At 35.9% G+C, this 14,292-nt stretch overlaps 1 protein-coding gene across 1 annotated transcript in view; it reads right to left on the bottom strand.

Annotated features, from left to right (window-relative positions):
• Positions 1-14,292, bottom strand: part of NT5DC1 (5'-nucleotidase domain containing 1) — a 123,531-nt gene that overhangs the window by 33,461 nt on the left and 75,778 nt on the right. Inside the window, exons 7-8 of the mRNA XM_063389842.1 lie at positions 10,487-10,661; positions 6,344-6,441 (exon numbers count right to left, since the gene is read on the bottom strand). Of these exons, the coding sequence (XP_063245912.1) occupies positions 6,344-6,441; positions 10,487-10,661 (273 nt within the window). The remainder of the gene's footprint in view (positions 1-6,343; positions 6,442-10,486; positions 10,662-14,292) is intronic.

Here is a 14,292-nt window from a genome sequence, read left to right as displayed (position 1 = left end):
TACTACAGAGTCACTCGAAGAACTTACACCAATTTAACCATGTCACTTTAGTAATGTATACACACACTGTCAGTGCAAACTGCAGCATCCCTTGCATTTCACAAAAGGTTTATAAATGATACACTGCCAATTAGTAATCAATTGTATGTCCTCCATTTCTAATTCATTATCTCTGTAATTGAACAACATTGCACAAAGCATTTGTTTTTATGAGGCAAACACCATCAAATATGGTAGCCAAGGGCTTTGGAAATTATCAGAATGAAGCCTGTGACTTTAACAACCTGCTCTGCAAAAGGATGTGAGCATGTGCTGCCCCAGCCTTAGTCTGCTTTTCACACCTGTTCTAGATGCTTTTACATGTAACTTTGTACTGAACATGTAAAATCCAAACTGTTACTGTCTACTAAGACTATGTTTATCAAAAATGAAATAAAATGTAACTGTTAGAAAAGAGTTTGTTAATGCATCAGGACTGTTAAAAGACTCCCATCTTACGTATCCCATGGCTTAATTACAAACACTGATGACATGATAGGAAATGACCGCATCTATTCTCAAATGGTTCCCAAAGTGGGGATTTCAAACCAAGTGTGATTTCACACAGGTACTATCTAGCAAGACATAAAAAGATTAATTGGTAAGTCTCTTTGATTACAAGGTAACATCTGTTGATTTTTTAAATGTTTGTCTACAGGACATAAATAATATCAGGAAACCAGAAATCTCTGAGACAGCTGTTTACACTGTCAGAAGAAAAAAGATCTGTGGAGTGGCTGATATCTCTGCAAAGGCAGTACACAAAGTGGAATAGTTTTAGACTAAGATCATTTAAACAAAGGATAGGAGGTGAAAGTCATCCAAGAAGTCTTACATTGTGGATTTTTTGAAACAATCTCTGAGCTTCTCCAGTGGATTATAAATATCTGTATGAAAACAAACTCTGGTATATGAGATGAAATTTCTTTAGATGTGTCTCCAGTTGTCACCCTATGGCCTGCCCTAGCCTGCTTTTCAGAAAGTGGAGTCAGACATTGATCATGCTGCCAAAGAGGGTGTCACCTGAAGGAAGCATATTTATAAGGTGCTTCCATAATCCTTATAGTTTTTCATAATGAAAATAAAAACCAGGTTCTATCTGGTTTTTTCATCTTCTATCACTGAATATGAAGATCTGTCAATATAATCATCCATACTAACCAGCTGCTTAAAAAGAAACTCCTTTTTCTCCAGAAATCATGGATAAAATGAAAATCCCTGGCTGAGATAAAAGTAGGGAATTATTTCTCAGTGGTGGCTTGGGTATAGAACAAGTTACTTTATCCCTTTCAATAGTGGACCTCCTACTGCCAGCTTCTTACAGAACCTATTTGTGATATTAGAGCATTAAAAGACTCTTGATCTTAGCATCATGATCCTGTGAGGTACAGCAAGACTTAGTTTTGAAAACTAAGGTAAAAAAATCATTATTTGTTAGTTATAATCCTTTTTCTTTCCTAAATAGCTATAAAGCACATGAACAACTGTGCCAAAACACTGTAAAGAATTGCTAAACAGCATTTCCCTTAAAAAGAATAGCATGGCTTCTAAGGGCCATATGGCACTGTGGGATGTTATAACAATATAAAAGCATCTTCTTGTAGAAGAGATGTGAGAAATGGTTGTAGACTTGATACTCTTGAATAATGCAGTGTGCAGCCAGTGCAACCTCTACATACTGCTCTGTCACAAGCTCCCAGCAAAAATGCATTATTGGGTGGCCTCATGTTATAGAATATGTCCACACAGACTGATATGAAGAGTCACCATCTCCAGAAGAATGGCAACAAGCACAGCTGCATTACATAAAGGAACTCCCTGAGCCACTGGAGGAAAAGATTACACAGGTGCCCTGTGCTGGTGCTGTTATTCTGCTTGTGTCTCCTGAGAGATGTAAGATGAGGCCTTTTGTGGGCTTCCCAGGAAAGGCTTCCTGAGCTCTGAGAGCCCTGGGAGAACAGTGTTGCATCCCCTGCTGTGGCTGGGATGCCCAACACATGGGTACATCATTTTAAGGTAAGTTTGACACATTAGACTTATTGAAAAAGTCCTCCTTGAGGCAACAAGGAGGTCAGAAAAGCAAAGACCTGAAATTCAGAAAACCCCATCAGTGTGAAATCCCTTTCCCCTTTTACATGTTTCCATGTACAGCTCTGCTCTTACTCTACCTCCTCCCATGCTCCCCCTTCCCACTACCAGGCTCCCCAGCCCATCTCTGGTGTAGTCAAACCCAATTGTTCACAAAAGATGGCAAAAGAAAACTCAAGCAGCAGACACGGGATCACCATCTGAACTCTTGCAGTCCCTAATAACCAGAGATGGTCTTCAGTTCAGAGGTATGATGTTTTATATCCTGTCTCCTTATTTTCTTTTCTAATTGGTCCTTTCAGTTTATAGAATTTTCTTGTATTTTTAGAAGAGTGGTGAAGAATTAATGAAGTAGGAAAAAAGCTTCTGCACAGACCTGTTAAAATGGCAGTTACCAGAAAATCATAAAAAATTAGAGGACTGAAAGTTTCTTAAAAGGGAAGACACTTTCTGCAGAAGAGGCACTTTAAGATGGACAGAAATTCAAGTTCAGGAACAAGGCAGACAGTGTGGAAGTGTAACTGAAAGCAGGCTTTAAAATGTGACATTCACTGGCACTCCATCTATAGATATATACACTCTATCTGTATGGATACATACACATACACATGAGGCTCTACATAAGTTTCTATGTGTGTGTTTTAAATTCAGACACTGAACAGCCAGCAATACATTTTCAATTTATGAAAAAAACCCCAACCAAGCCAGATCAGAAAAGACAGCTGTGCCTGAGCTGAAAATAAAAGATATATAAGCCTTCTTTAAGACCAAGCAGACTTCCCTGTGAATAGAGACTTAGAGAAGGCTTCCAGGGAATTAATGGTTATCTCTAGCATTTCAATTATAATTTTGGATTGTAAAAGATACATTTGACAATGATCAGGACTGGCGTTCAGGCTAGTAATTTGATATGCATTAAAAAGTGGTGTGATAAAACGAAAGTTCTGTTGTCAAATGTTACAGAAATCTTCATGTATTGCAGATTATCATACAACTCACAACTGTATTTTCTATTTATATTCCTTCAAGCCCTTCATGGAATGAGAAATTATTTTAAGCTGGATGTATCTGTTGAAAGCAAAGAAAATCCTTTCTTGTCCAGATAGGATTTATGCAAACATTTTCGACTTGATCCTTAGGTCCTGGAGCTCAAGACTTTATTAGTACTTTCAAGAATCATGAGAAGAATTTCCCTGTGTAAAAGAATATACAACCTTATGAATAACAAGTAATTTATGGAGTATTCATTCTATGGTAGCAAAGTCTGGGGGTATTTTTATGTACAGCACTGTTCTCACAAAATATATCCTTTGATACATAAGTTACTCCTAATTATAAAAACCATTTTGCCAGGTCAAAATAAGTGTAGCTGTCCTAAAATCTGTAAAGATACATATAAACTGTTCCTCCACTTAACAGAATGGTATAATGAAAGACAATTATGCAAAACTAAATAAATCATTGTTGTGCTTTCAGTGCCCCAGTCACACAAATCTTTTAAGCTTTCAAACAGTGTTTTAGTTGCTTTAAATGATGCACATATTGAAAATGAAAATGAAATAGTGATGCAATTTTAACTGAGCAATTAAAATAATTTTTCATGGTTTCTAAATGGATTAGCTCTAAAATTACTTGTCTACTGAAAAAACCCACTTTTTCAGAGCTGTTACCCAATATCACATTTCCAGACAATGCCTCCTTTGTCATCTCGTCCTGGTTCTCGTTCTCCTTCAAATGCCTACTGAATACAATTGCCTTTTGAACTTACTCACTGAAAAGCATTTATCCTTCTCTTTAGTAAACTTCAAAAAATAAACTTCAAACCCTTTCCTTAGGGAAATCTGCAGCAGAAGTCCTGTTATAGATAAATAACATTTAGCTCCAGCATCTGGGATATTTGAAATTAAGAACATATTCCATATTTTATGCCTTATCGTTAAGTCCATTTATAACACAACAAAATATGGTATCATTACAAATTTATTGCAGGTGAGACCTACTGATGGTTGGAAGAACATGGCTGAGACTCAGACCTGGAGAAATGGGTAACAATGATAAGCAGTTACTTCAGTTCATTTTCTACAACACATTTCTTCTAGAACAAGTTTTTTTCCCTAAATTACCTTAGCAAAAGTTTAGTCTCTGTGCTTTAAGACAACTTTTACTATGATGTCCACCTATAAATTTTTATTTTTTAAAGGGAAAAATATGTAAATTTTGTCCCCCTGATCTGCAGCAGTGGCCAAACTCTTCTGTAGTCTGTAATGCCAACAGAAGGAAAGAAACTAGAAATTGAAATTTTGAGTTTTCAGTGGTTCTGATATGAAAGAAAGCCTTAAAAAAAAATCTGAAAACTGGAAAACTGCTCCCCATCAATCTATTAGAAGCTTCACTGTATACTGTTCCAGCTGCTGTGAGGAACACAGAGGTAGGGCAGCAAAATAAACATTATAGAAATGTATTATTATTTTGGGCATATTCTCATATAAATGCTCCTACTTTTATGGTTTAAACTTCATGTACTCTTAAACAACGGTACTTTGAAATATGTCTCTAAAAACCTGTCCTATGTGTATAAGTCTTTGCTTTGAATGTTGTGATTGGTCTTTCAGAAGAAACCAGTTACTGTCATTTGAATACAAATATATTAAGAAAAAAAATACACTCCCAGGTTAGTTTCAATAAATTATTTATCTGATGATTGCTTCAGTTACATTTGTGTCCCTTATCTATTTAGACAGTGAAGTGTCCGGAACAGAAACTACATTTTATTTTGCATTAATAAGGTATTAACATAATGAGTGAGCCCCTTTGCATTGTCAAGATATAAACTGAATGCAAACCACTAAGTCAATAAGAGAACTCCAGATAATGCTGTTCCTGTTTGAAAGCAGAGAAAGAAACAGCCTCATGAAAATTGGTCCTTACAGTGTGGTGATTATGCCAATGCTACATATTATCAATGGAGAGAGCAACTTGGTCTTCTCCCTCTATTCTGCCCTTTTTTGCACAACCTCCCCCATCTCATCGAAGTATCTTGGAGCTTTTTGGCTGTCTATTAAATTTATTGTCCAACAGGTCCAAAAGCTGCTGGCTGGATTACTGACAGAGGGACACAGCAGGATTTCCTCAGGAAGTCAGGCTAGTCAGATTGCTCAAAAGAAATCCAAAGTGAATTACATTTTATTTTCAATTTGCTTATGCAAAACTAAATCAAATGGTTGCAGAACTAAGCCTTTTTCACCTTTTATGATTTACTGTCTTCTCTCCTTTCATAGAAATAGTTTCAATTTCCCTTCTGGGATTACTTTTTCTCAAATTGTCAACTTGGCAACTATTTGAACTAATCCTTTAAAAATCACATCTAAGATACGTCTTATTTTCCTATATAAGTATGTTAAACATTAAAATGTAGTTTCAATATGTATTTTTGCTGCTTGTTTTAGTTTTACTGTAAAAGTTCCAGATGCAAAATTTCTTTTGGGCTGGAATGCTGACTTTCCTGTCATAAAATGATAAACTATGGTTCAGTGTATGATGACTCAGGTTATTTTGGCTGTAAGATTAATTTTCAGGTAGCTTAATCATAAAGATATTTACCAAAATATGGAAAAATAAGTGTTTTCAGCAATGTTACACTGTTATTTGTAGTTCAATGAATACTGCTCTTATAAACCTCCTGTGTTACAACCTTAATTACCTAATGGACAACATTGCCAAGTGTTTCAGATTGTTTTAATTAAATTAAGTGAGTACAGGGGCAGTTCCTTTTCACCTACTCTGTCACTATTTAGCCAAAGTAAACACACTTAATGCTGTCAGATTTCCATCATAAATTCTTTCCTTCAGCTTTACAATTTATTTGTACAGTTCTCTGAATTTCCTTTAATTTTTTTAAATATTTGCTTTGTTTTTCCCCAGAACTAAATTTTGTGTTTTGTGCATGACCCTGTGAGCACAATAAAGAAGATTCTTTTTCATTAATGATCCAATATCTGAGTCCAAATATAATTTTAATTACTATCAGCTCTGCCTTTTAATTGTCCTCAACACTGTAATTTTTAATTTCTCAATGCTCTTCAGTCTTAACAGAATTTTAGTCCACTTCCCACCTCACTGCCAGTGTTCCGTAGCCTTTTTTTTTCTTTTTCTTTCTTTCTTTTATTTTTTTCCATACAGGTAAGCAAATGAGAAGGAACTTAAAGCTGCAACTTACCAAGGGTTCGGAAAGGTCTTTGGTTTGGTGTATGGGAAAAGAAACCAGGTTTCAAAGCATTTGTGATCAAAATGTCAAAATACTCTTCAAAATCATTCCTAGAAAGTAAAGTAAACATCATTAGTTAAACTAACAAATTAGTTAAAATATCTTTAAATACTCTTTAAGACTTAAGAAAATATCAGACTATTTCTTTAAGGCACTTGCTTCTGTCACTATTTTTTTCAGTGCTTGTTCAATGTCACTATTATTATTCCTTTCCTGAGGTTGTCAAAAGAGAGTCAAACTCACCGTGAGTGATCTTTGGGAACACTCATTATTTGTAAAAAGATGTTCCCTGATCTCAGGAGAACACGTAACAGATGACATATTTTTAATCTGAGATGGCAACATATGCATAGGCATGGACAGAAAGTTGTAAATGAGGGATTTTCTTTTCAAAGAAGATTTTCTCAGGTAGGAAGTAACTGAAGACACTTTAACACAGGTACTTATGTTGTTGGTATCCATACTGAAGGCATACACAGGCCTAAGATGCCCTTGGCAGACAACAGAGATCTAAATTACAGCCAATGAAAATTACAGTGTAATTTCACATATTCCAAAACTGAAGCACCATTTTGATAGCTGATCTCCCTCTTCAGACTACACTGGCTGCTCTCATTACATCCCTGCTGGTTACAGGGAGGTTGAACATGTGACTACAAATAAACAGCCACCGGCTTCAAGTCTTCATCTGCCAGCTGAATCCCACAATTAAATTCAGATTTTTTGAAGATCATTAGGTCCATGTATACAGATTGTTATCTGAACTGTGGAAATCCCATCAGTTGAAATGGGTTTGAATATCTCAGCATGGTGTATAAGAAAACATTCCTCATCTATGATGTACTTTATTTTATTAAAAATATTTCGTTGCTTAGGTGACTTCATTGCCTACAGCCTCCAAAAAATTATGCCTACTCTTGCATGGAACAAAGAAATCACAGATAGTAAGTGCAGGATGGACTGCACTGGACAGGTACTGAAATACTATCAACAGTAGAGGAAGTTTGCTGGAAGTACACCAGTTAACTATATTACCTTCAAATAATTCATAATATTCCATGGGACTGAGATATCTTATCAAAAACTGAATGCTCTCCCTACAAGAGACAGCTTTTGGGTTCAAAATGTGGTCAAAATTACATTCCAGCCTTGAAATAGAAGTGCTTTAAATTTCCTTCCTCGAATGAAATTTTAGCTTTGTCTAACTTTTTTCCACTTGTGACCATATGTAAACCTTTGCCTTTTAAAAAGAAACAGTATCAAATATTACAGTGATGTATTTTTAAAATCTGCTTCCACGTGGAAGATTCCAAATGCTGGGTAAACAGGCCGGTTTCTTCTGTCCTCAGGTGAAAAGTTTTAACAGAGATAAACACTTCAAATTAGCATCTGGTGCAAATAATCCATCCAAGGGTAAGTTGAGCTTGAATTTGCAAAACAAAGCAAACATTTCAGGAGCATAACAAAGAACAATTAACACGAGAAAGAATGAGAGGAAATGGCCTCAGGTTGCACCAGAGCCGGTTTAGATTTGATTTTACGAAAAATTTCTTCACAGAAAGGGTGGTCGGGCATTGGAACGGTCTGCCCAGGGTTAGTGATGGAGTCACCATCCCTGGAAGTGTTCAGATAACGTGTGGATGTGGCACTTGGTGATATGGCTCAGTGGTGAACAGAGAGGCGCTTGGTAATGCTTGGATTCGATGATCTTAAAGGTCTTTTCCAACCTAAATGATTCTGTGATTCTCTGATTTGTGGAAAAAGTGGCAAGTCCTTTGTTTAAAAATATTAGAACAAATAGACCTTTCAGAAGACAACTTTTCATTGATCTGTTAACTGGTAACTTTTTATTGATCTGCTGAAAAACTACTTTGTGTGAGGAGATGCATTATCTGTGGACTTTTTTTAAACAATATATTCAATCTCATGTACAAAGCTCCTGTTTTTATGAGAGACTTTGTGTTACATTACTATGTAACACTATATGTAAAGCAAATCTGTTCCAGTTACTGGCTGTGATTGGTAGTGCGGCCTGTGGTTACTGTAATTAGCTAGCACAAAGGGCAGGATGTATCTTATACACGTATTATAACTTTAACCTCCTAAAAAATGCACTCTGACACAGAGAGAGCCAATGGAGAAACATCCACATTCTTGAAAGGTAACTCATCCCACTTATTTCAGACATGATTCTACAATGCAGAATGAATTGCAAAGGATACTGCCCCGTGGTTTCTCTCCACTAACCACAGAGGGAAACAGAATGACCAGCTTCAAGAAGTTCCTCACTTTTAGGTGGTTAACATTCCTGAAAAGGTGAAATATACTTGGCTCCCGTGACTATGTAATGATTGACCCATCTTTAGGCGTGCTCCTGCCAACACTTAAACATTCAATTAACTGGATAGCATCCTTGTGGTAGGTAAGACTGAAAAGCCACACCATGATGCTGCTGTGTGAATGAACTGGCACTTGCTTTTGAAGGTTTACATGTCTTATATACTGATCCCAGCAGTGTGTTTATGCTCTGGCTGGGAAATAGTTCTCATTTTATTTCAAAATGAAGTTTTTTCTTCACTTCCTTTCCCTTCCAAAATGTGTTCTAGTTAAGGATAATTTGGTTAGATGAACACAACTGGGATATTTTGCTCATGAAATGGTAAATGATACACCTAAATATGAATTTCCCAGCACAGATTTTATGAAGATAATAACTTCTTAGCCATAAAGGAGCTTCTTTATAAAGTGCAAAAAAATTAACAGTAAAGGTAAGGATATTAGGAGTAAGAGGCTAAAATTTCACATGCATCTGTTTTTCATATTTATCCTTGTGGGGTTTTCTTATTTTATACTATATTTTGGGCTTCTCAGTGTCATATTGATTAACTGAAAGGACTAGGAATAGAAATTAATAAAGGACTATGTAGGTGCAATTCATAAGTGTTGATGTCAAGAATAAAAACCAGTTAGCCTGGTCAAATAAAGTTAAGGATAGAGATAATTGGTGTGAACCTAAACTATATTCCAGTACAGCAAAAACCAGCACAGGTATGTAGAGTCTTTTTGTCTGATATGAGAGGCATGGAACAAACAAAACCAGTAAAAAGTTTAGACTTTCAGGAAAATAACCCTCATTCACTAAAGTCTAGTGGATAGTGGAGTACTCAGTTCTCCAAAAGCTACTTGGAAGCCACATGCATGTATCACTGGAAAATATGACTATAATAAATACTGTAGAACAACCTATACTTTCGTACTGGTTTTGCAAGGTAGCTCTCTCTTTTATCTTACGCCTGGTTTTCTTAGTGTTGCTGTATTCATTCTGCTGTTCCCTGGTAAATCCTTATAGCCAAGGCAGGCTCATATTGAACTACTTTATTTCTTTTGATTAATAATAAATTAATAGTCTCACACTGTCACCCACTTCACTATTTGCATTGATTTTTTTTCCTAGGTAAGCGATAGTTCTGCTGAATTTCACTTTAGAATTTGACTTGACCAGTCATGTTCTTAATATTATGCTAAGTACAGCTGTTGTGATCAGCAACTACAATCTCCACCAGTTGCCAAGTGCAATGCACTGCCTGTTTTATCTTTTCTGCCATGATGAAGCACATTTCTCATGCACATCCATCTTTTAGAAACCACTAATGGGAAAAAGTACTGGTAAGATTTTCCTACAGATTAACTGCAAGGAAATGCAACAGTACTACTAGCTGCATTCACTGCTTGAGAAGCAAGGAAGGAAGTGGCTCAAATAAGACAGTCTAGCAAAAGTTTACAATAAAATTAGGAATCAGATGGTGTATAGGATATTGGCCTGAAAGATAATTCCCTGGCATCTTCAATCCCTTCCAGTGCTTCCAAAAGGATGCAGGTTGTGAGTGTGCTGTGTCAGATACAGCTCACAGGCTCACAGATGGACAACTTTGTCTCAAGTACCCTGTAACACTCTACCAGAGAGGGGCCCAGCAGAAAACTCAGAACCAAATGATTCACCATACATAAACAAAACTCAGATTAGCTTCCCAATAACTCAGGCTTATCTCCAGTTGCTGTTCGGCAGATATAGTTTGAAATGGACTTTGCACTTACCCAAGAACATGTTCACACAGAAGCCTGCAGTAGTCACTGTGAGAACTGGTAATTAACAGCAGAATCTTCCCAGCATTCTTCAGTTGTTTCAGCCACTTTTTTACAGACTCAGGACATGTTCGTAAATATTTGTCTGGATGTTTTTTCACTTCTGGGAAATACATCCCACAGTCTTCTAAAAAAACAAAACATAATTATGTTATCCAATTCTGCTCACAAACCACTTAATCCACACAACGAATATCCTTTTATGTGCAAACAACACAATTAAAATGAGGCAAAACAAAGTTTAAAATTTTCTCTGGGCTGTAACATAACAAACCAAAACCCCCAATCAAACCAAGAGGATTCACTGTAGCATAAATAAGTTTGGATGACCTCTCTCTTTGATTGTGGAATTTTCATAATTATTTTGTTTGATGTTCTTTTGCTCATAATAGTTAATAGCAAAAAACCTTCAGATTATAATTTTATGCAGGAAATAATTATTTCCTTTTGCCTTTGCTCAATTTTTGGATACTCAGTTTGTGATTGTAAAATGAGCTAAATGTTTAGAAAGCAATAAGGGCCTAAAATTCCAAAGAACACCTGTTCACTTGCTTCTGAAACTTTACATCAGCATTGACTGATTAGTAACACACATTTTAGTATTTTTGCATTTTTCTCAAGTAGCACTTTATCTATGAAAGGTTGATAAACTGGCAAAGACTCGTAAGTACTTGGAATACTAGGAACAGATAGAAAAAACTGCCCTTACTGAGCTTCAATAATGTTCTTTTTGCCAAATAAAACAGAATAGAATTTTGCAAATACACTTGGAATGTAAGATTTTTAAAAGTGTGCAACAACACTAACTTGGCAGTAAAAGTTACCTATTCATTAAAGTCACCAATAAATATTCATCTTGTTATAGCCCATGGCTGCTTTACCAAGACGTCAAATTAACATTAAATTTCCCTACATATTTCCTCTGTGCTCAAACCCTCTATAACCAGAACTGTCAAACTAGTTAAAGTTTGAAAAGGAAATATAATAATTGTAGAGACAGAAAAGATACAAAGTATTTGGCTCTCAGTCTGTGTGTGTTATAGTATAATGAACATCATCACAGATTATTTTTCTTCCAGCACTTGTTCTATATGCAACTGTCTGTGGTCAACTTTGCTGAATGATTTAATAAATCCCAGACATTACTTAGCCTTCTGGTATGTGAGTAATGCTGTTCTCTACTTGGAAAAAATATGATTTAAACCACTTGAACTTCAGCTATTTAATGGAAGAGAACATGCATGTTTGAAACAATAGTATCAAAGAAAGACTGAAAGATGCTGGGTAATAAACGTGACACCACTCCACACATTACATATTCAAACGTCTACAGATGGCAGGGAACAAAAGTCTCCTAAAAGAAGTTTCAAATTGGCTGTTATCCCTGGAACTAGACAGGAGGCCAAAATGTATTATTCTGTACTACGACTTGACAGATTTCTTCCAAAATAGTGGACTGGTGTATCTGAGGAGAGTCTCAAACAAAATTTCCCAACTCACAACCAGGCCACTCTTTGAGTTCTTTGCTGTATTAAGGTCTGGCTGTGTAACAGTGTCTACCCAGGGAATAGGAGCCTGTTCCTGCAGCCGGCATTATGGGATGCCATGACATTTGCCTTGAGAGCTAGCCAAGAACAATGATATTTTGATTAAACAAAGCAGATTTATGAAAGAAGGTTTCCTGTTGTGTTTTCCCTCCTTCTTTCCTGAGGCATGAATATTGTTTGGGATGAGCAGTTTCTAGGAGCAGAAACTGCATTTTTTTCCCTCCATATTATAACTAGCAATAATATTTCATATGTTACACGATGACATTTTTTCTTTTTTGGTGTTTTAGAAAGTGCACAACATTAGATGAGAAGGAAGGGGGACACAAACAAAGCAGGCTTGGCATTAGCTCTTATAGGTCCAAACAATTAAAATAAAGATGGCTAAGTTCATTTATATAACCAGTGACCTATCACTCTTAGACAAAAAGATCTATTTTACTTTGTTTTTCTACCCTTTGAAATGCTTTCCACTATCTGTGACCATTATTTGATGTGCAATTTAAAGCCTCTGAGTTAATTTAATCAAAACTGTCTTATTTGTCCATAATCTGTGCAGTATCTTCTATGTGACAAATCTGTTACATTTGGCCTTTGAGCTACATCTGCACTGGGAAAGGTCAACAACTCTGGGTTCAATACATGAACTGAAAGAGAGTCTTATTCAAGCTCTCTATCTAGACCCTGAAGCCCAGCTGTTGATTGCAGACAAACAATGAATCAGTTCTTGACACCGGGATCTGAAATTTGCCTCTGGGCTGTTTGCCATATCAGGCAGAGGCAGCTCAGAAGAATCCTCATTAAAGCATACTCTACTATAATTAGGCCAGCATTGCCCAGGGAAGCAGAATTTCACTTAATTCCTAACATACTATTGCATCTGGTGGAGACAGTTTGGAGGAATACAAACTCATACCTGTAAATGAGTTTAACCACCAAAGCTTGCAAGATTTGATTAAAAGCCAAATAAAGTAAAAGCCAAAAATTTTGCTCATTAACCCAGAGCAGGAGCCAATTTTGAGGAATATAGCACAGCTACAGGCACTTTGTTGGCAGAAAAAATAGTGTAATTCAACATGTGATAGAGAAATAGCACCGTGTCAAGCCTTCAAAATCAAATGGAATGATTTTCTAATGACAGATGAAGCCGTTTTTCCCACTATGGCATATGTTTCACTATGTTCTTCTAAAGTAAACAAACAACAAAAATAAGAAGAAAACTCTATTAAGCAAAGCACAACAGAGAAATCAGAAAAGAAATAATTTTATCAGAGTCAACAGAAGAAAGCAAAAATGAGTTAATAGAAATAAGTGATGCAACTGTCATACAGCTCCATTCTTGAAAAAGAAAGAAGTAATTAATCAGAATAACACTGTTCTGGAGAAATAAGAAATTTCTCTAGCCTGTAAAACCTCTCTGATAATGCTTATGGGCCATCCAAATTGGAAAATACTCTTAAAAATGGAAATATAAGCAAATTTTAGGAAAGTTTTGTTGGTCCACAAATTCAGTGTATCAAAGTGGGTGTCTTGTGGTCACTGCCAGATCCAACTGATGGTTTATCTGTATGCTGCCTAAAATAAAATCTCAAGTTTTTTTCTCTCTGTTTTATGAATATCACTTAACACACAGCTATATGGACATTGACTTATAGTAATACATACTCGTAAATCAGTGAAAGCAAAACATTAACAAAACAACTATCCAAACTTTCACCTCAAATTCTCTGTTGTTTTCAGTTACCTTCAAGCATATCATCACCTTCATTAGTAACCTCTGTCTCTTTGGCAGTGTGAACACTTACACAAAATGCAAAGAAGTATTTAATAAAAGAAAATTGAAACAAGGAGGCTGTTGCAATCAACATAACAATCAACACATTTACCCCCAGTGATTTTATGAGAAAACTTAATCCAATGATGTGGAGCAGGAAAGTAAATATCTAAGCATTTTATACACAACATTAGAATGTATTATGTATATTTTTACCATGGAACAAATGCATTTTTTTCAATTTTCATTCTTGTTACTAAACAACTTGACGTTTATCCCAAATCTCTGTAATACAGCCTGGAATAGCAAATTAGCAACTAGCCTCTGTAGGGATTTATAATAATCTTCCAAATACACTTTCAAAAACAATTATTGCTCTTGCAGGCCACCAAGTATCCTTTCAGAAAAAAAAATATATACTTTTTAATCTGAAGATA

The sequence above is a fragment of the Prinia subflava genome, chromosome 2 (genome assembly GCF_021018805.1).
Source record: "Prinia subflava isolate CZ2003 ecotype Zambia chromosome 2, Cam_Psub_1.2, whole genome shotgun sequence".
NCBI classification, from domain to species: Eukaryota; Metazoa; Chordata; class Aves; order Passeriformes; family Cisticolidae; genus Prinia; species Prinia subflava.
This window is presented reverse-complemented; position numbering and strand designations above follow the sequence as displayed.